This window comes from Poecile atricapillus, chromosome 7 (genome assembly GCF_030490865.1).
Source record: "Poecile atricapillus isolate bPoeAtr1 chromosome 7, bPoeAtr1.hap1, whole genome shotgun sequence".
Classification (NCBI taxonomy): Eukaryota; Metazoa; Chordata; class Aves; order Passeriformes; family Paridae; genus Poecile; species Poecile atricapillus.
This window is the reverse complement of record NC_081255.1, coordinates 23,880,604-23,905,580: the sequence shown is the minus strand read 5'-3', so window position 1 is coordinate 23,905,580 and position 24,977 is coordinate 23,880,604. Positions and strand designations below refer to the sequence as shown.

At 58.5% G+C, this 24,977-nt stretch overlaps 2 protein-coding genes across 3 annotated transcripts in view; both read right to left on the bottom strand.

Annotated features, from left to right (window-relative positions):
• The window catches only part of IPO13 (importin 13), a 31,503-nt gene extending 13,613 nt beyond the window's left edge, over nucleotides 1-17,890 (bottom strand). The window contains exons 1-6 of one of the 2 annotated variants that reach the window (XM_058842182.1): nucleotides 17,591-17,890; nucleotides 7,544-8,280; nucleotides 2,002-2,142; nucleotides 1,700-1,841; nucleotides 601-767; nucleotides 123-243 (exon numbers count right to left, since the gene is read on the bottom strand). In XM_058842182.1, coding sequence (XP_058698165.1) covers nucleotides 123-243; nucleotides 601-767; nucleotides 1,700-1,841; nucleotides 2,002-2,142; nucleotides 7,544-8,280; nucleotides 17,591-17,656 — 1,374 coding nt within the window. In that variant the 5' untranslated portion in view covers nucleotides 17,657-17,890. The remainder of the gene's footprint in view (nucleotides 1-122; nucleotides 244-600; nucleotides 768-1,699; nucleotides 1,842-2,001; nucleotides 2,143-7,543; nucleotides 8,281-17,590) is intronic. The other variant, XM_058842183.1, reaches the window with a different exon arrangement.
• Nucleotides 17,891-18,111: 221 nt separating this feature from the next.
• On the bottom strand, nucleotides 18,112-23,274 carry ARTN (artemin). Its single transcript, XM_058842203.1, has 4 exons — nucleotides 23,164-23,274; nucleotides 20,070-20,140; nucleotides 19,768-19,957; nucleotides 18,112-19,394 (listed from the first exon to the last, which is right to left on the bottom strand). Exons 1-4 carry the CDS (start codon nucleotides 23,207-23,209, stop codon nucleotides 18,958-18,960), a joined length of 744 nt encoding a protein of 247 aa, XP_058698186.1. The 5' UTR covers nucleotides 23,210-23,274; the 3' UTR covers nucleotides 18,112-18,957.
• Nucleotides 23,275-24,977: the final 1,703 nt, after the last annotated feature.

The window sequence follows — 24,977 nt, the reverse complement described above, 5'->3', positions numbered from 1 at the left end:
GGCAAGGTGCTCATGCTCCTCACCTCTGTCATGTCCCTTTGCTTTCAATGCCCTATTGAGGGTGAGGACAGGTCCCTGAGGGCTGGTAGCTGTCAGCCTGGTACCTGGGTCCCCTTGCTCACCTGCCATGTGGACGGCTGCTCTGTGTTGGTCAGAAGACGTCCCAGTTTGTCATAGAGGCTGCTCAGGAGCTCAGCGCCCAGCATCTCATACACGTACATCAGCGTGTCAGAGATATCCACCCTGCAGAGAACACAGGTGTCTCCAAAGGCTGTCCCCAACCCGTGCAGAGAGCTCCACGTGTGGACACATCATTTTCTCTCCAGAGCACAGACACTGCTCATAGAAGCACGCTGTCCCAACCAATGGAGCGATCCTATGGTCACTTGGGCAGGGTAACTGGTGCTGTGCCAAAATTTCGCCAAATGAGCCAAACCAGCTCATTTTCACATAACCACCACAGCCAAAAGCTCTTGATGGAAGGAATCTCCTCTGTGTCCCTCCCTGGATCATCATACAGCACTTGGTCTCCAGGGTGGCATAATGCTGTCCCTGCATCAGCACCTGCCTGACAAGCAAATCCAAATCTCCCATTTGTACCTGTATATCCGAAACTGCTCCTTCTCATCCGAAGACCAGAAGCCATACTCCTCATCAGAGGGGAACTGGGCTTTGTGCAGCAGCACGTCCACCAGCTGGAAGTAGACAGGCCTGTAGACCTGCTGGTACACCGCCTGCTTGTCTGGCTCAAAGGAAAGGATATCATCCTGGAGGCAGGAAGAGGAATAAATACATCAGGTGTTGCAGGGAAAGGAAAATAGAGCTAATATGTCTGCTGCATAGGGGACTCAGGCACATCTCCCAGGGCTGGTGGAACCTGTCACAAGGCTGCATTTCCAGCTCCCTGAGATCCACTTGATGCTGTGCCCTTCTGCAGTGGCAGCATTATCTGGAGGCAAGATGCCAGAAGCCCCAGAATCTGAGAGGACCCTCAGACAGCATTGTCATAGGGGGTGGCAGTGTCCTGCCATGTCCTGTCCTTGGGAGCAGATGTGCCTCAGACTGCTGTGAGAGAACTGACTGGGCACAGCACCCTCCTGCATGCACCTGTAATCTCAGACCCATCTGGAGAAGGAGCAAGAGGTGGTGGGAGCCCCAGCCTGGCCTCATGCAGCAGAGGAACTGCTGGCACGGCACTGACTTCGCTCCCCTCCCTGCCCACGCTCAGCCATGCCACATTGGATTGCGGAGGAATGGAGCTGAGGGATGAAAGGGAGCTAAAAATAGAGCACAGTGTAGCAGGGATGCTCTGCTGATACAGGGAACACTGACCCTGGGAGAGGGACCCCACACTGGGCAGCCACTAGAGCCATACTCTCGTTCCTGCCTGCTGCAGGCACGCAAGGAGCTAAACAACCAGGTCTGCTGCAAAGAAAAAAAATTAACATGAAGTTTTAAATAGTTTGGTTAATGAGGCCCTTATAGGATGGCTCACACTTCTAAGGAGGACTCGTGGCAGGAAGAGCCAGCCACAGGGCCAGCATTTCCTAGGTATGTGCCCTGCCCTAGCTGCAAGTGCAGGGCAAGGAGCGAGGATATCAGAAATCCCTGAGACCAATTAAATCCAGGCCAGACCCCAGTCCCCAGGCACTGGTGCCTCTGGCCACATGCCAGAGCCCAGTCCACAACAGTCACTGACCTGCAGCGTGTACCAGAAGGTGAGGGTCAAGGAGCTGGTGGTTTCATTGACGGGGTAGTGTCCGGGGATGCCAGTGCAGAACATGATCATGTTGACCAGGGCCAGGAAACTCTGCCAGTGCTCCACCTGGTCCAGGAGGGCTCTGGGAAGCAGAGAGCATGGTCAGAGAGGCATCTCTGCTGTAAGCCCAACTCCTCTGCCCTGACACATCACTGGGTGCAGGACAGGCCCTGGACAAAGCAGCATGTGGGGAAGAGCAGCCTGCTCCAAGCTCACTCCCAGGGACCACGCCCAGCACTCACCGGGAATGGTTCTCCCCCAGGGCCACAGCAATGCGGCAGATTCCATGCGATGTCTCCATGTCCCCGCTCTGGACTGCCTGGCGCAGCTGCTCTTGGAGCCCCAGCACGGGCGGGATGAGCTTGAGGAGGGTGTTCACATACCTGCAAGCACAGCCTGAATCGGTGCCAGGCATCACCTCCCTGGCATGGGCTGCCATGCCATCCATTCCTCCTGATGCTCTCCCAGAGCTCCTGCCCAGCTTTCCCTACTTGAAGGCTGCTTTGTGCAATGGGATGCACGCAAGAGCCCTCACTGCTTACATGAGCTCTCCTTGCAGCCTGTGGCATTAGGACAAAAGCTGCAGCCTTGAGCACTGCTGCAGCAGAGCATCTGCAAATGAAGTGCTGAGCCGGTGGCCATCAGCTCAGGGCAAACCCTGCACTGCACCACGGTGTGGACCCCTGCCCACCCACACCTGCCACTGCCACAAGCAGCTCTGAGTGAGCTGTGCCTGCACACAGCAGCACCGATGTGGAGCAGAACAGCAGCGAGGGCAGACCTGGGGGCTCTTCCCACCATGCTTGCAGCCCGCAGATCTGCACAGAGGCAGTGCTAGCTGCCAGTGGGAAACCATGCGACTCTCCAGCCTGGGAACATCCAGACTCTGGGCCATATCTGGGATGAAGTGGGCAGCCACCATTGGGGAATCCCAGGCAGGGACAATGCTGGCCCTTCGGCACATCCCGGCTGCCACAGCCCAGTGCGGCGCTGCTCTCTCACATCCCATCCCGCACATCAGCCTCCCCTCCGCTGCCTGTAAGGGATGGTAACCAAGGCAACGAGAAGGAGGCAGCCAAGGTGAAAGGCAGCCCAGGGCCCCCGGAGAGAGGCCGTGCTGGAGGCTGATGAGCAGCCTGCCTTTTCCCTGCCATTTCCCTGCCCGCCCAGGCGTGTTATCTGCAGCCACAGCCTGTGCTCTCTGCCCGCCCCCTACATGCAGGTGCGGGGCTAAGGATGCTTGGAGTGGGAGGCATACATGATTCCAGCTCTCCTGTGCCCACCCTGGGGAAGAGATGTGAGTGCTGACACCAGGAGAGCCACACATCCACCTCTGAGTGGCAGGGTGGCTTTTGCTATGGATGATTTAGGAGGGAACAAAGCCATTGGTGCCACCAGTGCAGAGACAGAGTTGCGCGGGTGGTGACAGCTTTCTCTCTGGGTCAGCAAGAGAAGACGGAGGAAACGAGGTGTCTACAATCCCAGCTGTCGTCCCAGCATTCCCTCTGTGCTGCTGCGGGTCACCCTCTTCTCACCCTCTCCCCCAGAGAAAATCACACAGCAAAGGGTTTATTTTTGCATAAGCCATTTCCAAGCCTCTGATGCCCTGTGTGTTATGTATGTGGCAGCATGGGAACAATGTGATGATGGAGAATTTGGAAATTCAATAGCTCCTCTCCCTAGGAACCAATGCTACTTGCAGGGTAGGCCCAAGGGAGCCAGGGCAGTGCTCAGACAAAAAGCCACAGGGAACCTTCCACTGCTCCAGTGTAAGGCAAAACCATCCCTCCTCCACAGCACTGGGTTCACATTACCCTAGGGGATGTTTTCATGGCTTTATGACTTTTTCTGACAAGGATCCTGCTTCTGCCAGTTACCTTGAAATACTCACAGTGCCAGGACCTGAACTGATCCTCTGGAATCCCCGCACAGCCAACAGAGATAACCACCCAGATTTGCTTCCATACTGCAATCCCATATAATTGAAGACTTCTAGAAAAGTGAACCATGTCTTCTGAGTACCACCTTGCTCTGCTAACTGTTCTGCAGACACAAGGACATCCTGGATGCAAGGGTCCCTAGCCAGGAGGGAAATGCTTGCTCTAGATGAATTGCTTTAACCAGTCACCCAAGACCTGCCAGATCAGCCAGAGATGAGCTGCTCTATCCCACATCTAGGAGAATTGAGCCCCAGGTCACTCCACCTGGTCAGTCTTGCCTTCCAGCCCAAGGGACCAGCTGATGCCACACCCCTGACCAGGTGCAGAGCTGCCCCAGGAGGTGCTGCTGCCACCATTTCCCACCCCCCACACCACTGTCAAGAAGACATAACCATCCCAGCTCAGAAGAGCCCCTGGATGCCCAGCTTGTTTCCAGCAGCTAGAAACTGTGAATGCCTGTGAAAGAGTACATGAACATGGCAGTCACATGGTGACTCTTGCCATGCAGTTCCCTGCAGTGATTTGTCTTAGCCTTCCAGAGCAAGATTTGCTGTCCTGGTATTTAGGAGCTGAACAACTTTTGCTTTCATGACTTTGTCTGGTCCCTTCTCAAAGCCCAGTGAACTGCAGCATTTGCAGCTCCCTCTGTGGGACCAGCACCTACTCTTGCTCTCCCCACAACCCTCTACAAACTGCACCATTATGGGGGACAACCTGAAGATGGGAGATATGGACATATGGGACAATACAAGGATCTCATCCTTCCTGATCCAAAATCTGAACTACATCTTGATGTAGTTAATAATAATAACCCGATCTTATTGAAAACCTGTTTCTAATGAAGCTGCTGGAAAACGGTTCAAGTGAAATTCCTCTTCAAAAATTCAGCACCAGGTGCCATGACCAGAAAGAGATGGGCTGTACACAGGCAGTCCCATACAGACACCTGCAATCCTGCCAAGTCCACCACTGTAGCAGCATCCTGCTGCTTTCAGGAAGGACACTGAGTGTCCAATACCTGTGCTCCGTAACTCCCACCATGGGCATACACCACAAGGAGGTCCCTTCCCCACTCCAATGCTACCCACTGCACTACAGGAAGGCCAAGTGGTCAAGTGCCACATGCCAGCTCTCCCCTTGCAGCATGTGCTGCCAAACTCTCTGACCCACTTAGCTGAGGGGATAATCCTCAAATGAGATGGAAAATACTGTTGCATCTCATTTGAAGAGGAGAGACTTGGGCTGTATTTTCCATTCCTCCCCTCTGGCAACTCAGGAGCTTCCCACCACTTTCAACAGCAGAGGTATGCTCAGAGATGCTCCAGTGCCAGCTCCTGACCCAGCCTCCAAGGTTTCTTCTCAGGAATGCCATGTCGTAATAGAGGAGCAGCATCAAGACTCCAGCAATACCCAGCATGTCCCCTTCTCTGGGTTCACAGGGCTCCCACCCACCTGGCAGGTATAGAGATCAAACACTTTGCACCTACACATCTCTGGTGCATCATTTCTAGTAACACCTCGGAGGCAGGAAACCACTCTGCTCCTTGCAAGCAGAGAAATGGGAGCTGCCAGCACAAGTGTGCCGAGAGTGAGGCAGCACCAAGGCCACGTGGTCCTTACCCACGAGGTCACACCTGCCCTCACCCAGACACAGGTGCTGTGGCAGGAGAGCTGCCTCGTAAGGTGATGCTCCCCTGGGAAGATGAGCCACAAACCACCTAACCCTCAAAGTCAGAAGTCAAGTTCATGAGCCACCGAGACTTCTGCTGGTGGCAGAAGCACACCTGCATGATCACCTCTGCAGAAACATCAGTGAAGACAGCTGGGAGGGAGCAAGGGGAGAAAGACACAGTGTATAAAGCACTCAAGGAATTGGTGGCAAAGTGGTGAGCCCCAAGACATTGCTCTCATGGAGCAATGCACTAATAATCTCTGGAGAGGACCATGCCAGCAGCCTAGTGCCAAGAATGCTCCGAGCCTGCAGCCAAGGGCCCTGCAGAAACACAGGCAAGAGACCATGGAAGAAGAGAGCAGCTGAGAAGCAGCAGGGATCTCCCAGACTATCAAGATAAGAGAGGGAAAGGTCAGGAGACTCCCTGGAGGTTCTGGGAAAGAGCTGGATCCACTTTGGCTGAGTGACAGAGGGGTGGAACAGCTAGCACTAGGGGAAGCAGGAGGAAGAACACATTATAGTGGACACAAGAAACAAAAGGAGAGGAGAGCACCCACCAGGGCTGGGAAGCAGCTGACACCACACACCGCCTGGCAGGGCATCCCTGTGACAATGCCACTGCTGTCCCCACACCCGGGGCAGGAGCTGCACCAGGCTCACACACTGGGTAGCCTTTCAGGCCAGCTGCCTGCCCTGTCCTGGCCACTGCCCACGTGCCTACAGACAGGAGGGTGCTCTGCATGGCTGATGATGCCTCCAGAAAGAAGGATGGAGAGCAAGTACTGAAGATTCTGTAAGGGAGCAGCCAGCACGGTAGGTCTGAATGGGGCCAAAAACTGCATGGTCAGCACAGAAGCAGAGAGGAAACCCCACTGTCAGTCACACTTCTCTCCACAATTCACTTTGAAAGCTCAACAGAAAATTCAGCCCTTTAATGCAATCAAAGAGCAGCACTGCAGGGCCAGGCTCCTGCACAAAGGTATGGAATCATGGCCAAGGGACTTCTGAGACTCAAGGGAAATGGAAAGCAGGAAGCCATAGTCCAACATTTCAGAATTACAGGTGACCTTCTCACACATTCTCAGTTTCTGCCCCAGACCTGCTACAAGGGTCTGAGCTGGTCCACAGCCTTTGCCAGGCACAGGAAAAAACGGTTTGTGGTCACCTTCTAAACACTAGCAAATGAGGCAACCCCTCCCCCCATCCAGCAACACATTAAAATCCTGATGGGTCCCTCTGTGCACTAGGATTTGTAGCCCACAGATGCAACTCCTTGTCACTGAAAAGGACAGCCCCAGGCTGCCCTAGAGCTGGGGAACTTGCAGGCTGCCCCTGCCCTTAACCAAGGGGAGGACCAGGGCTCATAACTGCAGTGGCAGCATCATTCCCACTGCTGCAGAGGGTCGGAGCCTGCGTGATGTGCAGTGATGCACAGGGCATGCACAGTGGCAGCAGCTCAGCTCAGCCCTCAAGGAAACCCTCCTCTTCGGGGGAAGGTTGCTAAGCAGCCAGGAAGGGATGTGGCCACGGGAACTGGAGATGTACTGTCCCTTCTGCAGGCATTGGTCCCAAGAGCTGACAGCAGGCTCAGGCAATGCAGCCAAGCAGACAAGCTCGGAGCCCCACAGTGCAGCCCCAGCAGGACCAGCTCAACTGCTCCCAGGGCAGCCATGGCCACAAAGGATGAGTCCTTGGCTGGAATGAGCTGTTGGAGCCAAGAGGAGGGAAAAAAATGACAGATCTGGTTTCATTATCTCTGCATTGAATCAATTCCTTGGCTGGACCAGCAGCACAAGGCAGAGGAAGGTCTCTGAACCCCTGCTGGCAGGAGTCAGGCAGTTGCTCTCTGGTTGGCTGCTGCAGGATCTGACATGAGGAGCCAGAAGAACGCATCCTCGTCTGCCTCAGAGGCCAGTGTGGACATGAGCTGCAGCTGCCCAAGACTTCACGGTCCCTGCAAGTCAACCATCAGTGCAAAGCCTTCCAGGACCGACCATGAGAAACCAACAGCCTCCAACTGCTTTTGATAGTCTCCCACTTCCAAACCCTGACATCATTACCTTCAGAGCCAACAACAGCTAGAAAAAAGCCCAAGATTTTTCCTTCCCACCCTGTTTCCCTGCTGATGTCCAGGAGCACCAGCCTGCAGCACACAGGAGGGGCTGCCCTTACCTCTGGGCATCGGGCTGGGAAATTGCATTGACCACAGCCTCCACTGCTGTGTCAAAGAGCTCTGGGTCCTGCAGAGAGGTGAAAGCTGCCTGGATGAGGTTCTCGCAGTCCATCAGCGGGATCTCCAGCTGAACCCAGCTGGAGAAGCACTTCAGCACCTTCTGCTTGATGAAACCCGGGGAGTCCTGCTGCTGCAGCAGCTGCTCCAGCAAAGGGAAGACAGAGCCGCACTCCTGCGCCAGGACGCTGCGTACCTGGCCCTTGCGGTACTGTGGAAGGCGGCTGGTCTGAAACTCCTCGGGCAGCACCGTCAGCAGCTCCAGCAGCGCCAGGCACCGCGCCCGCCCGTCCACGTTGGAGTCCTCCGCCTGGAACATGCGCACCATGTCTGCCACGGCGCAGGGCCAGGCCTCTGGCATCATGCTGAGCGCCAGCGAGGCCAGCGCCACGCACAGCCGGGTCAGCACGATCTTGGAGCCGCTGGCAAAGCGCGTGATGTGGGTGAAGAGCTGTGACTTGAGGCTCTCATATTGGTCAGCCGGGATGTCGTTCCAGTAGCGGGAGATTTTAATGTGGAGAGCGCTGGCACCAAAGTACTGGATCTCAGGCACCTTGTCCATGTGGAGAAGCAGCCAGCTGAAGTGCCATGCCTGGGGGGACACCTGTGCTTGCATCAGCCATTTCTGAGCCAAGTTCTTGTTCTCGATGTTTGGGTCGTAATACAGCTGATGGAGAGCCTGGAAGAGAGAGGAAAACACCCTAGAGCAGCTGAGAAGCACCACTATGGCTTGTCCTGCCTGGGAAAGGCTTACCAGGAGCTCACTAGGATGGAGCCTGGTGCCCAGGCTGCCCTGCACAGCCAGCCCCCCTCCCCAGGGCAGCCTGTGGTAGCTGGCCTCCCTCTTCTCAGTCCCAGTGAAGCAAGAGTGATCTGGCAGCTGGAGAAGACCTGCAAAGAAACCTTCCCCTCCTCTCATGCTTCACTCTAGAAATGCCTTTTCCTTAGTCAGGTCTCATCCTCACCTTCACTCATGCTGAATCTGCCTGCTTCCCTGCTAATGTGCCACCACTGGGGTGGGCACAGGACCCTTCTTCCACATGTGGACTGTAAGGGACAAGTAAGTGCTGTAAGGGACAAGTGTAAGTGCTGACCAGCACTCCTGCCTTCCTCTCACACCTGGTCTCTGAAAGGTGCTGTGGTCCACAGCTTGAGTCCATGAGCCCATGGAATGCAAGAGTCACTGCAGATCTTTGTTTGTCAGATTATGCAGAGTCCTGAAAACCCACAGTCACTAAGTTCAGGGATTAATCTCTCCATTAAGCCCCCTCAAAACATTCCCAAACCCACCCAGTTACAGCTGAGCCAAGAGAGCTGGCATCTAATCCTGCCTCTGCCACCACTTTCTGTGACAGTCCAGTGCTGCTTAGTGGATCTCTCCATATGGAGAAGTGAAACATCACTTACCTGCTCCTGCAGCTTTGTGAGATCTAGTTACTGCTTTGCATAGTTCAGATCCACATGAACAGCTTCACACAGGCTACAAGGCTTTATTTGCAGAGGAATATTATACAGACGTGAATCCCAACCTTAATTAGCTACTTATCCTGAGTGGGTACAGCCAGCAACCAGTGATGTCCTCATACAAGGAAGGGAATAACTACCCCTTGCCTGAATTCCATCTTCCCAGCAGTAAGGATTTCTGCCTGGCACAGCACGTTTCATTTCAAATTGCTGACTGCACACATCAGGAGCAAGGAAAATCCATGGCACCTGTCGGGCAATCAGGCACCCGTTACACCCCACCAACAAATCAGAGGATGATCGCAGCAGGTGCAGAGGATTTTTTTGTGTCCCCACCCTGGCTCCAGGTCTCAAATAGCCTCCCCCTCCCCCTCTAAAAAGCTCTATGTAATTCTTGTGGTTCTTGTACCAAGGAGAGGATTTAAACCCTATTTTTAAGCATGCAGAACTGGCAGCTTGGGGCACAGGAACAAGCTTCTCAAGCAAGTGCTTGTGCCTCCTGCTGCTTCCCAGCGTGAGACCAAAGAGAAGGACAATATGGCAGGAACTTTATAGAGTCGGCATTGCCTGGGCCTTAATTTGAATCACCACTGTTCAAGACTTTGTGCCAGGGGAAAATGAGGATAACCTCTTTGTAAGAAAGAGGTTATGAAGTACATCATAGGAGACAGAGCCAGACAACATGGACTGCAGAGGGACAGTGTCTGACCCACTAAAACATGCATCCTGACACAGAAAAGGTTAACCCTACATAAGCAGGACATGGGAGAGAGAAATCTATCCCAACAGAGCAAGACCACAAGCTCTCAGTAACTAGCCAAACCTTTGCTCTGTTCCCAGTTATCTTGGACTTGGATGCTGGAAGCATCACTCAGCTGCTGGGGCAAAGGTAAGCACTGTCATCCCTTCCAAGCAAAGCCACAATTTACTTCACTATAGAGCAGCAGCTGCAGATGTGCTAAAAGCTCAGCCACTCCTGGGGGTAGGAACCTGGCTCCTACCCCTGCTGCTGTGCTAAGGACTGAGTCATCCTGCAGCAGGGCTGAAGCTGGAGCTCCCATTACTGGCTCAGTCTCTTGCTCCCATCAGAGCTTGCTGCTTATTTGTCTTCCCAAATAAATCTCACTTGAGATTCCCAGAATGGTGACAGCCCACTCTTTCCCTTCCCTGCTTGCTGGGCACTGTCACAAGGTGAAATGAGCAGTGCCCTTCTGCATGCTCCCTAGTCCAGGATCTTTCCCCACCTCTTCCCAGCCTCTATTTTTGCACCTCCATGCACTTCCTAATGAATCAATTTCTTCTATTTTGAGTAGTGCTACTGCTCAGAAAACTGTGGGGAGAAGAAAATCCCTATGCATGATACATTACAAGGCACAAAGTGTACACAGGAGCCCTAATCTCTAAACCTGCACAAGCTTTGTAAAACACAGATCTCACCATGTCTGCAGGATGGACCTGGCCCAGGGTTGGGTTGACCCACAAGCTCCCCAGCTGCTCACCTGAGCTGGCCACAGAGCTACTGCACGCCAGTCTCACATGGAGGAAAATGCCAGGCAAAGCATGGCACTGTGCACACTCCAGGCACACCACAGTGAGTCCCAGCAGTAATGCACATGCAGAGCAAGACCTGCACAGCACCGCAGGTGACTGGGACCATGGCAGGGCAGCAGAGCAAGGGTTGGCAAACACAGTCTGCCTGCTGGGAAGCAGCTGAGGGCTCATCCTCCACCTGGCTGGGGCTGCCAGTGCTGCTGGTTAAGGCCTGATCTTGCTAACAGGATCTGCTTTAATCCAGAAGCCTCTGGTGTTTCCATCCATCCAACAGAATGGAGAGGAGTGAGCAACCAGGAAAAGCCCAAAAGGAAGCTGAGGTGCAAGCAAATACCAATCCTGCACACACCTCCAGCACACACACATCCTGCACACAATCCCATCAGAGACTCCAGCACTGGCTATGCTAAAAAACCCCAGCTGCTGCTTTGCAACAAGGGCAAAGAAGGAGCATTATCATAGCTGCTCCCCTCAACACTTGTGCTGGGGAGATGTTACTACCCCTGCATTAAGAGGAACAGCGAGCAGTTGGGTTGCAAGGCCCCTTTCCATGCAGGGCCAGCTTTCCAGATATATGGACAGCTCTCCCACCACCACCAGCCCAGCGCCTTGCCTGCATCCCTCATATTCCACCCTGTGCGCAGTCCCCACAGTCACCAGTGAGCTCTCTGGAGAGGCATCCACACCCAGCAACACCAGCTCAGAGCCCTGCTCCTCTTGCTCCTCCTGCAGGGAGTCTCTGGGGAGGTTTCCAGCAAAGGTCCCCAAGGACATGCTGGAGCCTCCACTGCTCAGCACCTCAGGGAGAGAATGTGAGTGGTAAGATGAAAAAGTCTACTAACTACACAAAGAAATTCAGAGGATGGAAGCAAAGTTAATGCTGAAAGCTCATGCTACAAGCTGTTGGAAGTAAGAAGAATATTCTGGGAAAAAGCACGTGCTCATTATCTCAGCCCCCTTTTGCAAACACCCTGCCTGGGAGGGGACCAGTTGTGGTGGGTCTTGAAAAAAGCATGGCTGTTTCTGCCTGCATGCAGAACACCAGGTGGAAAGGAACGGCAGCACATGCCCAACAACACACCCCATCCAGTACTCTACACAACGTGGGAGTCCCTTCCAGAGGACCTCCAAGTTTGGGCATAAATACTGGCACCATCCTAACTAACCTCAAAGCAGCAGAAGCCCCTGGAAGCAGACTAGGCTCTCTCCCTGGCCTACCAGGCACATCAACTGAGTACCATCCTCTGCTGAGAGCATTGGGCAGGAGACTGCAAGACCCCACACCTTGTAGAAGGGTACCTGAACACCCAGCATGTTCTTCCTCAGCAAGGAGACGCCGCCCTCATGCCAGACCAGGCACCAGCATCAGCTGCTGTTGGACTTTAGTCTGACCACTCTGGCCAGCACCCTGAGGCCCACCAGGAAGCACTGGAGATGACAAGGGGAACTCATTAGTGCCAAGAGGGAGAAGCAGAAGGCATGAAATCGGGTGACATCTAACAGGGAGGCTTTGTGCATTCCAATTTGAACGGGTGGCTGACACCAGACCTGCCTTCTCTGCAATTAGACCTGTAATGTGAGAGCTGGTAAACAGCCCGGCTGTCAGCTATGCCCCTTGGCTGGGGAAGGAGCCTACTCCAACATCAGCTCTGCTTGGCTGAAAATAATTCAAGCTTATTACAATGGCTCTTCCCTGCTCTAAAAAGCTGTGACCAAAGCCTGTCAGGCTTTAGTCACTGGAGCAACATCAGCCCCTCGAGTAACCTGTGCTGGTGCAGGGCAACCTGCCCAAAAGACACGGGTCAGAGATCCCACGCTGGTTCCTTTGTCAGGTTGAATGGGAGCAGTCCAAGGAGAGTTACAGCCAAGCAGAGGCACCTGATCTTAGGCTGCACTCAGGTAGTGCAAGAGAAGAGAATCTGCTACAAGCCCAGAACCCCCAGCTCTCACCCTTCAGAGCTCCTGCAGGGAGCCCAGTGCCAGCAGGCTGTCTCCCTCACTGTGCTGCATAAATACATTAACATGGGCTACCCTGCAGAGAGGTGCTGTGTCCATGCCATTATGGGGTGACACGATGAGCCCCAGATACATAGCTCTGATCCCAGAGCAGGAGTGTGCTGCCTCCTGTTCTTGGGGGCTCCATGGGGAGACAGCTGCCCTCCAAGGGCCAGTCTGCTTGAGCACACAGAGCTGAGTGAGGTCTGTATCGCAGCTGGGGAAACAGAAAGATGCAAAATACTCCTGCTCTGCTCTTCATAGCGTGCCCAGAGCCACAGCACAGCAGGGGCAGCGGTGGCCACGGCCCCTTGGCAACCACCAGCCTCCTTCCAGCAGGACCCCTGGGGATGTCTCCCGCTGTCCTTTCTACTTGAACGCACTCGCAGCGCCAGTGCTCCAGGCCTGCAGCAGCACAGCCATTACCCTGGCTCTGCCAAGCGAAGGGAACATCATCCCTGCCTCCCCCTGCCTGCAGCAGCTGGCCCCCCCGGCCCCAGTGGGGCAGGCTGAGCAGCCAGCACCCCGGGAAGGCGGCAGCCTGCCGAGGAGAGCAAATGGATGCAAAATAAAGCCGAGTGTGTGCCGCCAGGCATGCTGCTCCTGTTCATGGAGCCACATTTTGCCAGCAGTCCAAAAGAAAAGGGTTTTTCTCCCCTCGCCTAATTAAAGATGCTGCCACTCTGAAGCCCCTCTTTGAGCCCAGCTTGCCTACACCAAATCTTTGGCTGTCTAGAAGAGGCTGCAGCCCAGACAGAGCTCACCAGCTTTGGCATCCCTCTCACTGCTTCACTGCCATCAGCCCTCTGCAGAGCATGGGATGGTCCCCAGCAGGGACAGGGGCTGTGGGACACACGTGTGCTCCCAGCAGGAGAGGGCAGGGGCCTGAAAAAGGAAACGGTGAGCAGGACCAGAGAGAAACCCTGGAGATGCAAAGCCCAGGATGAGTTGCAAGGGTGAACCAAACACCCCTGTCCACTATCCCTTGTTTCTACCCAACACTTCCATGATGGAGTACACAAGCAATTTGAGAGAGGAATTTCTGCTGAAGCCCAGGCACCAATCCCATCCATTCCTGCACCATAACACATCAGAGCTGAGATGAGACTCCAATGATGGCTCTTGTAGAGCTCAGACCAGCACTGGACAACAAGACTCTGCCCTCCCATCCCATCACCACCACACCACAGGAAGGAGCCGTGTGTTCAGCCAAGGCTGGCTCTGGCTGGAATCTGCTTCTGCAAGAACTATTTGCTTAAACATATAACAAGGTTATATATATATATATATATATATAACTCCCTGCTTCCCTCAGTTCTGCAAGAATCTCTCCTCCTAAGGCCCCCAGCTTACCATCCCCAGCGTGGCTGCCACATCTCACACATGGGAGCTGCCTGCAAGGACTAAGTGATCAATCCAGTACCAGACAGAGGATGCCATTCCCTCACTCTCCAGTATCTGTAATTCTCTTGATCAGGTTTCTGAAGACAGGCAATAGCCTTCCGAAGAAACCAGATGCACTTGATTTCTCCTCCCCATCCTCGCGGGCAGGAGGCAGCCCCAGCAGCTGCCACATCCCCGAGGCTCAGCATCTCGGAGGAGCAGTGATCAAAGCCATCCCTCTCCCATTGCGGTAGGCTCCGGATGTCAGCTCCATGACACCCCGCCTACCCATCCTGCCGGAGAGACTCTGTGCATTCATCAGGCATCTCCAGAGAGGCACACGGCAATCTGGAAGGCCCAGAGATGCCAGACCGCTAATGTGCTAGGGAAAAGACGTCAGCGAATATTACAAACACCCCAGAGGACCAGAGGCAGGACAAGGGAGGAAAGACCTGGAAGGAATTAGACAAAAAAAGAGGGCGAGAGTCTGCACCTGGAAAATTCACAGAGGAATGGCACCGCCTTTTTTCTTATTTCAAAAAGGGCAATGCTGCTGAAGCAGATTCAACTGCACTAAGAACATGTGAGCAGGGTCTCGCATTCCTCCTCTCCTGTCCAGTACTGCAGTACTAAGTGCTGAGAGAAACCAAAATTGCAGGGCACAAGTCCTGTGCACTGGTCCTCTGAGATGGACAAAGCAGCCTGGACTAAACATCTGCAATCCATCTTCATCATCACCCAGCACCAGGCTGTCAGTCACACCAGGGACAGCTCCTGGGCACACAAAAGCACACGCAGGTCACAGACCAGATTGCACCACTTAGGCAATGAAAAGTTGAGCATTCTCACAGCCTGAAACCCTTGTCTTTCCCAGCCTTCCAGTCCCTCCAACCCCTCCAAACACAGCAACAGAGCCCCACTCAGCAGCAGGTGCAGGGGCTCCCTGCAGAGCTGCTGGACTCCCAGCAGGTCCCCACAGCATGGCCACACCAGCTGGCTCTAGCTGTGCTGAAGTCAGAGCAGCATCTAGGTCAGGCTCAGAAGAAAACAAAAAGCAGAGAAGCAGCCCTCAGCTAGGACTGGGGGATGCTGACACAGTAACCCTACCAAAACAGCTCAGCCCTAGTGCAGCCCCGCTCCTTCCCTGTGCCATGGGAGAGCTCCCTGTAGAAAAACAGAGCAAAAAAATACAGGGAGCAACCTTCTGATGGTTCCTGAAGTGCAGCACCTGAACCTGGCACCTGTCCACAGGCTTTCAGACCTGTCAGCTGGCCCTGCCTCCAGCACCTGCACCCTCCTGCCTCCCTGAAACCACTGTTCACAGCTGGAGGGATCTCTCTCTGGCACTGGTTATGCATAAACACAGCAATGATCCTCTCCAGCTACACAGGCACCCCAGAGCCCTGCAAAACTCCACTGCATAATAAACCACAGTAGAGGTACAAAAGGATTTTCCAGAGACAGAATCTTCATGAAAACCATCAGAAGGGTGTAACAGGCACAGTCTTGCCAGACTGCCCTAGCTACAGCTGCCACACATGATGACTTCCACTGTGGGGGACCTGGAAAGGCTTCAGCCCTCTAATTTAAGAGATAATCAGCTCCTCATACTGTTCCTAACCCCAGCACTTATCACTGACTGACTCAGAGTGGAGTCAAACTCCAACTTTAATCAGTATTCAGTATTATTAATAGAGCCACGCACAAAAACTGGCAGGTGGAAGAACCCAGGCCAGTAGAGGCATCATTCATCTGCCAGCATCACCTCTGACAAAGTGGCTCTACCCACCTACCTCCTCCCACCAACCCTGCTCCCAGCAAAGCCCATCTTTCCTTCACTTTCTAACCCACAGACCTTCCTGAAAAAGACTGACACAGGAAGGCTCTGAGCTGCTGAACCTCTGTGTTTTTTTCTGATTCCACCCCATGCTTCTTCCCCTCTTCAGGGACTGTGCTGCTGCCCCCCAGCAGCAGCTCAGAGTCCCACTGCAGTCCACAGCTGCACCTTCAGAGGACACTACTGAGATGGCAAAGCCTGCGGAGATCAGGAGAGGCAGAGGCAGGCTGGGGGAGGGGACATGAAGCATCCTAGAGGGCATCTCTGCCTCCTCCCAGGCACTGGGAGACTAAATCCCAAGCAGCTTGGCAAGGATGAGCTGCCTCACCCAGCCTGTGCCGGGTGCCCCCCACCCTGGCACTGCCCACCCTTCCCAAGGGCAAGTGTGCGCCTCATTGTTGGTGCAAACAAAGGAGTGGTTTGTGTCTGACGAAAAGAAAGGGAGTCGGAGGCAAAATCATCCAGCAGCCCTGGATATATGCAGATTAAGCTGCATAAGGTTGCATGAACATAGCATTTTCCAGACATCAGTTAATCCCCAGCTGTGCTCTGTCTCTGTCTCCCTGGAAGAGGTGGGCTGTGTCTCACCTGCAGCCACAAAGGCAACCAGTGACAAACCTGATATCCCTGACCTGACATCTCCTGTGAGGCCAGGCAACCTACTGGGGAGGGATGGATGTGAAAAGCTTGGGGAAACGGTTTAGTGGTGGGCTTGGCAGGGCTGCACTAATCATTGGGCATGATGATCTGAGAGGTCTTTTCCAACCTAAATGATTCGATGATTCTATGTGCCCACCAGCACGCCCATGAGTATTGCTTTGGCAAGGATCTCAGTCTATTCTTATAGAGGAAAAATGAGGACACTGGGATTCCCACTAACTGTCTGAGGACCAAGCTATGGATGTCTGTTGGATGTCTGGCTACAGGGTACATGGAAGAGCGATACACCTGCTGTTTGCCCTTCAGGGATGCATCCTCTGCTGCCCTGCCCCCATTGCCTCCGAGGTGGCCAAGGGAAGGTTTCTGCTCAGCTGCCTTCCCAGGTGTTCTCACTGAGGTGCCCTGCTCAGTCTCAGTGATGAACCCCAGGTCACACATCAGCTGCTCAGGGCTCATCCCAGCAGCACTATGATGCCAGCAGGCCTTGGTTTGCTGTGGCCATTCCCTGGATCCCAGATTTCAGCAATCAGCCTCACTCCTGTTGCCCAGCAGATACTTTGAAGGACCTTGAGCTTCAGCAGGAGCAAAGGGGCTGGATTCCTGGTCCAGAAAGGTTTAAGTGGGCTATCTGCCTGCTGAAGCCTTTTCCCAACCATAATACCCAATAATTCCCCGCACCTGGCAAAAGTTCTTTCCTTTCCTGCCTAATGGAGACACTGATAATGGGCTTCACATTGATGCAGCTGGTTCAGCAGCCAGCACCAGACCCGTGGGCTCTCCCTGCCCAGCGCTGCAGCTGGCGACCTAGAGGACGCCAGTCAGAAACACTCACAACCCCTCCCTTCTGCTCCCATTCCTGCCAAATCATTTTCCTTCCCCGGGCTGTCCCGGCGGCTCCCCCTCCAGCCCCGTGTCCCGGACCCCCGACAGAGCGGGCAGGCACAGGGGACGCCGCCCTCGCCGGGCCCGGCACCGCCGAGCAGGTGCCCCCCGCTCCCCGAGCCGCATCCCCCGCGGCACCGCGGCACCGTCAGCATCCCCGAGCCGAGCCCCCCGCAGCCCCGCCACGGCCACGGGTGGGCCGGCGGGGTTCGCTCACCTTCTCCACGTTCTCCACGGTGAAGTCGAGGCCCTGCGGCGGCGGCGCCTCCGCCCTCCGCTCCATGGCTGCGGCGGCGCTCAGGAGGCGGCGGCGGGCGGGCGACAGCGGCGGCGCACGGGCAGCCGCATCGCGGCGGGACCCGCCTCCCCGCCCCGACGGGGGAGGCGGCACCGGGGCGGCGCGGCTCGGCGCGGCGGTCGGGCCGGGAGGCGCCCGCGGGACTCCCCGAGCAGCCCCGACGCCCCGCTCCGCTTCTCTCCGGCCCCGCCTCGCCTCTCCCCGCGGCGCCGCAGGCGCGGGAGGGCAGCCCGGGGCCTGCCGCAGCGCCGCGCCGCACGCCGGGAGCTGTAGTCCCGGGCCGCGCGCGTCCCCTGCCGGCAGCGGCGCCGCTCCCCACGCGCGGGGCGGGCAGCGCCGGCGGGAGCCGCCCGCGGCTCCGCTCCGCAACCTCCCGCTGCCACCTCATGGGCACCCCCGTCCCCGTCCCCATCACGGGCACACGCAGGGGTTGGACTCGCAGCCCATCGCTTTATTGCTACAGGAAAAGGCGACTGTACAAAAATAGAGTTTATCCCTCAAATTTTACAAATAATAGAAAAAGGGTGCGGGGTGCACGGGGCGCTGCACAGGGCTTTAGTGCAGCGCTGGGGTTAAATTACAGCCGGCCCCCGGGGGCCCAAAGTCATAAATACGAGCTGCCGCTCGAGAACAATAAATAAATAATTTAGAGTAATAAATAGTTTAGTGCCACAGCACCACGGAGCAGCGGGGGGACCCTTCCACTACCCTGGGAACCAGGCAGTGGTGGGGGTCCCAGTGGGTGTCTATGACCAAACACCCTGCAGAATACTAGGGGCTGCTGCTGGTCCGGGTGCAGGTGCCCCACTTCACAGTGGTGCAAATTGGCCCCACTGCATCCCCGCCCTCAGGGACACCCCTTCCTTGCACCACTGACCCCAGGGTGCCCAAGGGGACCGGCAGGTTTTGCCCCCTCTGAAGCTTGGGTGATGCTTGGCCCCTGGAGTGCATGTGCAGGAGCTCTGCTGATGGACACTGGGCTGGAGACCCTTGGGAGTGGTGGGGATGGTCCATACTCTCTTCAGCTCATCTCCCAGGGCTGAGCCAGGGCACCTGGGTAGGACCCCACGTAGCTGGTGGCACCAGCTGCTTGGCACTGAGCAGGAGCGGGCTTGGTCACCCACACGGCAGTCACGACTCCATCTCACCTCGGTTCTTTGTGGTCACATAATAGCAGGGGCACCAGCCTCTGCCAGACCCTTTTTCTGGGCAACAGTGCCACTGCATGTGGCAAGCTGGAGTCTGTCAGCATGTGTGGAGCTGGGGCCAAGCCAGCAGCCCCCTCCTCAGCCAATACAGCTGCACTCAGCTGCTGAGAGCTTCTCCACTGTCTGCCATGTGTTCTCCACATCCATGAAGGAGACAGCCTCATAGCGGGTGGGTCGGCAGCAGGGGTGGCTGAGGACCCGCTCCTGTGGCCCCGGGGTGATGAGCTGCTGCCGCAGCAGGCTGCCCAGCGTCAGGTCATAGTTGCTGCGTGCCCGGTGGCAGGACCCGCTGCAGTACTTGAAGAGCACAATCTCATCCGAGTTGAAGCCCAGGCCCAGGTCACGCACCTTCACCATCAGGTTGCGGATGTGGCAGTTGCGCCCACGGGTGCCCCGTGAGGGTTTCCGCGCCCCCTTTTTGGCTTTGCTGGTGCCTGGCGGTGAGCGCTCAGCACGCAGCAGCAGGTCCTCCGCCAGCTCTGTGGTGCCTGGGCTACCTGTTGTCGCGTTGTCCCCTGCACATGGAGGAGATGGTGCTGTCAGGACCCATCCTGCACCCATCACCCTCCTTCTGAGCTGCTGGTCCCCGCTGTGACCTACAGATCCCTCCTGATCACCCACCACAGCAATGGCTGGTGCCTGAGAGGGCGTGTGGGTGTGTGGGAAGATTCTTCCAGCCAAGAATCTTCTCATCTTCTCATTTCTAGGGCTCTGCCACATATCCAGCATGAAGCTCAGGGCCCCCATCTGTTGAGAACCCCTCAGCCTAGCCCCAAAGTGCAGCCAAGGCCCACACAGGCTGGGGCTCCCCACAGCAGCTCCCAACCCGCCCATGCCCCACACATGGGACTACCATGCCCAGGCTGGGGGCTCTGTCCCAAAACGCACCGTACAGCTGGCTCCAGGCAGCGGCAAGTGGTGCCTCCACACCATCCTCCACAGACAGGCTGGCAGTGGCCATGCCCCGTGGTGTGGGGGCTGCGTCCAGCGTCTCGTTGCAGTGTGGTGTTCGCAGGGTGCCTGTGGCCAGCCCAGCCAGCAGTGACAGGATGGCAAAGAACCCCCACAGTGTCCCCTCCTGCAACGAATCACAGCACAGCAGGGTCAGCCCTGACCAGGAATAAGGCTCCATGAGCTGCGGATGGGGTCATGTAGTCCTGGCCATTGCAGCCAGACAGACCTGGGCTCACCTTGGGCTGCAGGTGTGTGGCAGATCCTGCAGGCTTTCGCTCTGGTGGCTCCTGTCGCTGGTCCATGCTAGCTGCAAGCACAGAGGTTGGGGTCAGTGCCCACACAGGGTGCATATAGAGCTGACTGGCTGGGAGTTGGCACATACCTCCCCTGTCCTGGCCAAGCATGCCACCCCCTCCCTTGCCCCCCAGAACCTCACAACACCTCCTGCACCCCATTCATGGCCCACCCCTACCCCTCTCCTTTCCTGGCATAGCCAGGCATCCTTACCACACCAAACACCCCTTCCAAGAGACCGGGCAGCTTGGGCAACCCAGCCTTTGTATCGCAGCTCTCCTCAGGGGCAATGCAGCCATGTCCTTGTGTGAACAGCCTGGGATGCCAGGCTGGGCTCTGAGGCAGCGGCTGGGGCTGGGAGTGCTGTGCGGGGGGGGCCTTTCCCATGGCCCTTCCCTGGGAATGTTTTTCTTGCTCACAGTGGGAGCCTGACCTCGAAAACTCCAAATCCATTAGCACAGGGTCCTTGGGTGCAGCCACCCCTTGGCCCCGCGCTGGTTCTCCAGGTTGCTGCCTGCACCAAGCTGGGACATGTAACCCCTGAGCAGCCTGGATGAGTGGGACTGCAAGGGGCACAATGGTCAGGCAGGCCCTGTGGGGACATAGCAGGGTATGGAGCACCATGCTGGGCTCATATTAGTCATTCACCCCAACACCACTGCTTGGCGTCTCTGACACGCAGAAAGGAACAGCATCCCTGCTGTGCATGGTCCTGGCGAAGCAGCAAGCACAGTCTCAGGGGAGTGATGTCTCCTAGGAGGTGCTGGGGCAACTCCCTCCTGCAGCCACATCTTTGCCTCCTTCCCAGCTCCCTACGGCGGTGCAGGGATGCCTCAGTGGCCACAGTTAGGACACCCGGGCTTTGAAGGGCTTTAGAAGTGGTTCCAAAAGGGGTTGTACCCTCCTTGGCCCATCTGCTGCATACTCTATCTCTCAGGACAGGACTATCCCCTTGGAGCTTAGTGACATTCTGCATTCAGGAGTTCCTCCATCCCCTCTATGACTTTGGCTTTGGCCCAGCATGTCCCAGTTGTTTCCACTGCAAAGGAAGAACGGGGGACAGGGACATGCTGAGGAGAGCATTCCTAACCAAGAAAAAGTGAAAACACATGCCTGGGCACTGCTGGGACAAGAAGAAAAAATAATTTCTTCCAGTCCCTCTAGCACCTCAGGGGACGGTCCCCAACTCCCAGTTGTGGAATCTTGATGACACCCTGCACTGGCCACACTGTGACAGGGTCTGTAGTGGGCGCTGCCAGGCCCATGTGCCCTCTCTAGGATCCGTGCACCGGGAGGGATGTGCCCCCGGTGCCGGCAGGGCTCGCACCGGATCCCCGGCCGCGCCAGCCGCCACAGCCTGGCCAAACACAGCCCACGCTGCTCCCGTGGCGGCCCGTGGCCCCACGCCAGCCGCTGCCGCCAGGTCACAGATTTCCCAGGCCGGCACCGCTGGAGGGGCCAGGCGAGGGTCCCTGCGCCCTGCTGGGAAGGGACGGACTCCCGGTCCTCGCTTCCGCGGCCGGCCGCCCCGCTACGGGCCCTCGGCTCCAGCATCCCGGTGGGACGGGACGGGACGGGACGGGACGGGACGGGACGGGACGGGACGGGACGGGACGGGACGGGACGGATCAGCCGGTGCAATTCAGGCTTCTCCCGTCCGGCGGCAGCACGGCCCCGGACTCTGCAGCGGGAGCGCTGCCGGCGGGGCGCCGAACGAGGGCAGCCTCCCTTCGCCATCGGGAGCCCCAGAGCCGAAGCGACGGACGAACACAACCAGTGCCTCCTCAGACTCGGGGCCCCGTCCACGGGAGCAGCTCCTCGAGCGAACAGGACCGCAGCCCACGCCGGCCCCACAGCCCCGCTCGGCATCTGCTTTGTCCAGCGCGGGCAGGGCTGAGCCAAGCACCTGAGCACCCCACGGGCGTGCCAGACCTGCACACCCCACAGCAGACCCCCATGTCCTGTACGGGGAAATCTGACTGAGATCTGCCCCAGACACGGCTGCCAGAGCTCTGCCGGGCTATTCATAGACACAGGGAGGCTTTTTCCCAGGGTCGTAACCGAGCTCATCCGTGTGAGCACCTGTCTGGACCTCTGCTACATGTGTCCCCCGCCCGGGGCTGGGCAACAGCAATTGTTGGTGCAATCCCTGAGCAAGCCACCTCACAATCACTCGTGCAGGGCCCGCCGAGAGCCCCGCTGCCTGCCCCAGCACGGGGCGCTGGGGGAGGATGTGCCGTGGCTGCAGCAGGCCCCCGGGGGAGGCAGCAGACACTCGTGAAGTGCATCCACGCTGTTCCAGCGGGTGCCCCAGGCCCGCGGTGAGTGTCTCGGCTCTCGGAGTAGCTGTGCCAGCCCTGCAGCCGCGGGTCCCACCTGGAAGCGCGGGGGGATGCCCAGAGACCCCTTCGGGCACCTGCGGGCACCGGCGGGGGCCCTGCATCCCTCCGCCCCGACCCTGGCAGAAGAAGTGATGGGGGTCAGAAATCAGCCCCACGTATGATGAGAGGCGGGCACCCGTCCCGCAAAGCCTTGCACGACCGGGCTCGGACACGTGGGATACACGGCAGAGACCAAACTCGGCCCCAACTCAGGGACAGCAGAGCCGGGGGGCACAGGGTACCCCCGCCCCTTGCCTCTCGCCTGCCCACCGCCCGGGGCGCACACCTGTCCCACGTGCCCAACGGGCCGGGCGGGAGCCCAGGGAAGAGGCGGGAGACGCCGTCCCCGTCCCCCCCGGGCGCCCGCAGCGGGGTGCCCCCTCTCCTCGCCCCGGCAGGGAACCCCGGTCCCGCCGCGGCCGCCAGCGCTTCCCGCCGCCGGGTCGGGCTCGGCACCCTGGTAGCCGACCGGGGAGGACTTGCCTGGGGGGGCAGCCCGAGACCCCTCACCGACCCTCGAGTATTGCCGGGAGGTGAGGGGCGAAGCGGGTTCCCCTCGTCTCCCCCGTAGTCCCGGTACGAGCCTCCGCCGAGACTCGGGGCCGCCGGCAGGCTGGGGCGGGCGCTGTCGCCCGCCACCCCGGCCCGCACTCACCGTGCCCGCGGCGGGGACCATCCCCCGGGCCGCCGCTGCCCCGCATCGCCTCCGCTCCCCGCCGCCCCCCGCCGCCCGCCGCCGCTGCGCCGGGGCGGGGCGCTGGCGGGGGCCGGCGCTGCCCCGCCGGCACCGACTCCCGCCGCTGCTCCCGGTGCCGCTCCCGCTGCGTCTCGGGGTGCGGTGCCGGCGGCGTCAGGCGGACGCGCAGTGCGGGGCAGCGGCGGCTCCATCCCGCTCCCGTCGTCGCTGCCGGTGTCAAATTCCAGCCACCGTCACCTGACTGGCGGGGCGGGTACCGGCACCGGCACCGGGACCCCGACTCGCACTGGCACCAGGATACCAACCGGAACCCCGATCCGCACCTAGTGGCACCAGGACCCCGACCCGCACGGGCGCCTGGACCGCACCGGGATCAGGAGAGCACCGGAATCCCGCCAGCAGCAGGAGCCGCAGCCCAACCCGCTTCAGCACCGGCTTTTGCCGTGATCCGCACAGCCTCCGAGCTCCCGCGGAAACTCGCACCCCGCCGGGAACAGCACCGGGATCCCCGGAGGCACCCGACCCCCGCTACCGCCACCTGCCCGTCGGCCGACCCCCGGCAGGCGGACCCGCAGCCCGCAACGAAGGACGCCCCGTGATCGGTGCTCTCTGCCCCGACAGCCCGGTCACAGCGCTGCCAGGACGGACACAGGACACCCTCGGGGGTTCAGCCCTTCCCGGAGCGCTCCGGGAGCAGAGCCCCACGGACACCCCACACCCGCATCGGAGGGCAGAGCCCCGCGGGGGAACCGCTTCCACACGTGGGGATCCGGCGGGGATGGGTTGTCGGGCAGGCTCAAGGCCATCGCGGCAGCTTCCGGCAGCGGCGGGGCCGGCCGGCGTCCCGAGCACCCCGAGCTATCTCGGGTCACCGGTGTGCCGGGCGCCCGTGTCCGGCCGCGCCGGAGGAGGAGTCCGACCTCCCGCCCGCCCGCGCCCCGTGCCACGGTCCTCCTCGGCTGGGCCGCCCGCCACCGGGCTCCTTACCTCTGCCGTCGCCCTGCCTCCCTCCGCCGGGGCCGCCGCTGGCCCCGGGGACATGGGGGCCGGCTGGCGAGTCGAGCGGAGCCCGTGCGAGTCCTTACGTCACCGCCCGGGGCCCTCCGCGTCCATCCCGGGGCTCTCGAGTGCTCCTTGCGAACGTGCCAAATCCCGGGGCCGCCTCCGCTCGGCCCCGCTTCACACGTGCTCCCCTGGCCGGAGCTGATCGCCGGGACGCGCCCCGGGCCGGCCGAGCCCCGTGGGTCCGGCCCTCATGGCTGCGGGGTCCGAGGCCGCCCGGGCGGGCTGCGCGCCCCGCGGTGCCGCCGGCCGTGTCACCTGCCCCGGCGGCGCTCCGCCGCCTCGGCGCAACTCCCCGGCCTTATGCAACTCCCCGGCTGGAGCGGGGCCAGCGGCTCGGTCGCCGGCTGTGCCACGGCTGCACGCCGGTCCCCAGGTCGCCCCGACCCCGGGCCACCCGCGTGGCTTTAACCTCCTTCCCCCCGCCCGGCAGCCTGGGCCCCGCGGAAGGGTCGGATGGCCGCTCCTGCAGCCACCTGCGGAGCCGCCGCCTCGCCTCCTCTCATCTCCTCGGATTATCCAGCGCGGGGGTGACAACTCCCGCGTCCTCCTGCGACATCACCTGCCAGGGAGTGTGCGGGCACAGGCGGCGCCCACTAAGCCGTCCCTGCCAGAGAGCAGCAGGGACAGCGGAGGTGGCACGCGGCCCGGAGCTGCTGCTTCACCTGCCCTGGAGAGGCACCGTGTGGCCCCGGCTCCCCCCTTTTCAC